This window comes from Phaseolus vulgaris, chromosome 10 (genome assembly GCF_000499845.2).
Source record: "Phaseolus vulgaris cultivar G19833 chromosome 10, P. vulgaris v2.0, whole genome shotgun sequence".
Lineage (NCBI taxonomy): Eukaryota > Viridiplantae > Streptophyta > Magnoliopsida > Fabales > Fabaceae > Phaseolus > Phaseolus vulgaris.
This window is the reverse complement of record NC_023750.2, coordinates 9,824,326-9,827,118: the sequence shown is the minus strand read 5'-3', so window position 1 is coordinate 9,827,118 and position 2,793 is coordinate 9,824,326. Positions and strand designations below refer to the sequence as shown.

Below are 2,793 nucleotides of genomic sequence, written 5' to 3'. Positions count from 1 at the left end.
TGCATTCTTGAGCCCGAAGGGCATCACCTTGTAACAATAGTAAGATAGATCTGTCATGAATGTTGTCTTGCACTCGTCCTTGGGGTACATCTTGGTTGTAACCAGAGAAGGCATCCAGGAAGCTGAGTAATTTGCAACCGGACGCACTGTCCACCAGAGCGTCAATATTGGGAAACGGGTAGGAATCCTTCGGACAGGCCTTGTTGAGGTCTTTGAAGTCGACGCACATCCTCCACTTCCTGCTAGCCTTCTTTACTAGTATCACATACGCCAGCCACTCAGGGTACTGAATCTCCCTGCTGTGGCTAGCCCTGGCAGTTTCTCTATCTCTTCTCTGATGACCTGACGCCTTTCGTCGTTGAACTTTCGTCTTCTCTGGCGAATAGGTCGGACCTGGGGGTCCATGGTGAGACGATGACACAGGAAGTCTGGATCTATGCCAGGCACGTTTGAGGCAAACCATGCGAAAGCATTAAGGTGCCAAGCTATGACTTCGGCGATCTGATCCTGTGCCTCTTGGCCTAAGGATTTACCAAGCTTGAACATTTTCTCGTCGATCTCCCTATCTAACACGTCTTCGGCAGGTTCGGGCCGTCTCTTCCGGGTGATCTCTGCACGAGTGACCCCTTCTTCCCTTGGAGGCTGAGTGGTAACAACGAACACTCTTTTCTTCATCTTGAGGCTATTCTCGTAGCACTTCTTAGCCTCTTTCTGATAAGACTTGATGGTGATCACCGTACCCTCGAGGGAAGGCAGTTTCATCTTCATGTGCCTTGTAGAGGCCACCGCTCCAATCCTATTCAAAGCAGGTATGCCCAAAAGTATATTATAGGCTGTTGGAGTGTTAACAACAATGTACCTGATGTTTTCAGTGCGTGAGGTTGTTTCATCTGTGAAGGTCGTCCTCAGCTCTATGTGTCCGCGCACCTTTACCTGGTCTCCAGCGAAACCATACAAGAAACCAGTATAAGGCCTCAACTAGTCTGAGGACAACTGCAACTTGTTGAACGTCGACCAGAACATCACATCGACCGAACTTCCCTGGTCGAGGACGCGATGCACCCTCCTTCCTGCTATTACTACCGAAATCACCATTGGGTCGTTGTCATGGGGAACAACGTCCTGGAGGTCGGCCTTGGTGAAGACGAGGTTGACATCGGGAGTATGATCTACCTCCTGCACCTCTACTGCCATCACCTCTCGTGCGTACTTCTTCCACTGGGAGGCGGTGCATCCTCCTCTTGAGAACCCTCCAGAGATGGTGTTGATCTCACCATGAATGGGCACCTCGTGCCCCTAATCCTCCTGCGACCCTAGGAGGTAGTCCTTCAAGAAGCCGCTTTTCTCAAGCTCGTCCAGCTGGTGCCCCAATGCCAAACAGTTACGTATGGGGTGGCCATGTGCTTGGTGGAACTCGCACCAAGCGTTCCTGTTGGGCCCCAACTTTTTGTCGATCTTTGGGGGCACCTTCAGCCTTGCCACGATGTTGGGAATAGCGATCAGCTCCTTGAGCTCTACACGAAAATTGTGCTTGGGGGCGGGTCTCCCCTTGTGCATGCTCTAGTCTGGGGCTTCTCGTAAGGTCGCTGCTTTCCCTTGTCTTTCTTTTCTATTGTCGACTTGTGTACCCACATGGGTTGAGGTCGACCTGCTACTCGAGTTCGGATAAGACCGACGAAGCCACGCTTCTCTGTGACTCGATCCTCCGTGGCGATGTGCGCTAAAGCCCGACGCCTGATCTCGCAGAACATCTTCAGGTAGAACTTGAGCAGTGATTCACTGAAGGGCCCTGGTAGCATTCCCTTGGTGAAGGCGTGCACCGTCATGGCCTCATCCGTGGGTTTCAACCTCACCACCTGGACTCCAAACCTGTTCAAGAACTCTTTCAAGGACTCTCTCTGATACTGTTTTATGTCAAAGACATCATAAGAGATTTGAGGGGGAGCCCTGTTGATAAGGTACTTCTCTCTAAACAGCGTTACGAACTGGTCGAAGGTAGTGATGTGTCTGTCAGGGAGACTAACGAACCATTCCAACGCTGCGCCTGCCAACGTGCTCATCAACAGCTTGCAGTACACAACATCAGATCCTCCTGTGAGCATCATCTGGGTGTGGAACGCTATAAGGTGAGCCTCTGGATCCTCTACACCCGTGAAGATGACTTTCGGGCCTAGAGACGTGGTTGGTAATGCAGTATCCATAATCACCTGAGAGAACCGCGCGCTCATCTCAAAGCTGCCAAGAGGATCCTCAAGTATGTTAAAGGCACAACATCCATGGGTTTATGGTATCCTTCACATTCTCCTATTCATTTAGTAGGATACTCTAACTCTGATTTTGCAGGATGCAAATTTGATAGGAAGAGCACAAGTGGAACATGCCATCTACTTGGATCAAGCCTCATATCATGGCACAGTAAAAAGCAAGCATGTGTAGCTTTATCAATAGCTGAAGCTGAGTATATAGCTGCAAGAAGCTGTTGTGCACAAATCTTATGGATCAAACAACAACTTGAAGACTTTGGATTAAAGATAAGCAAGGTTCCCTTGCTGTGTGACAACACAAGTGCCATAAATTTGACAAAAAATCAAGTTCAACATTCTAGGACCAAGCATATTGAGACCAGGCATCACTTCATTCGTGACCATGTCAGCAATGGTGATTGTGAGGTTCAGTTTGTTGCCACAGAAAGTCAGCTAGCAGACATCTTTACCAAGCCCTTATCCAAAGATAGGTTTTATTCTCTAAGGAATGAATTGGGTATAATTGATATGCATGCCCTGTCTTAAAGTT

The 2,793-nt window shown here is 49.0% G+C and overlaps 1 protein-coding gene across 1 annotated transcript; it reads right to left on the bottom strand.

Moving 5' to 3' along the window:
* Positions 1-1,514: 1,514 nt before the first annotated feature.
* Positions 1,515-2,201, bottom strand: LOC137814215 (uncharacterized). Its single transcript, XM_068616816.1, has one exon. It carries the CDS (start codon positions 2,199-2,201, stop codon positions 1,515-1,517), a length of 687 nt encoding a protein of 228 aa, XP_068472917.1.
* Positions 2,202-2,793: the final 592 nt, after the last annotated feature.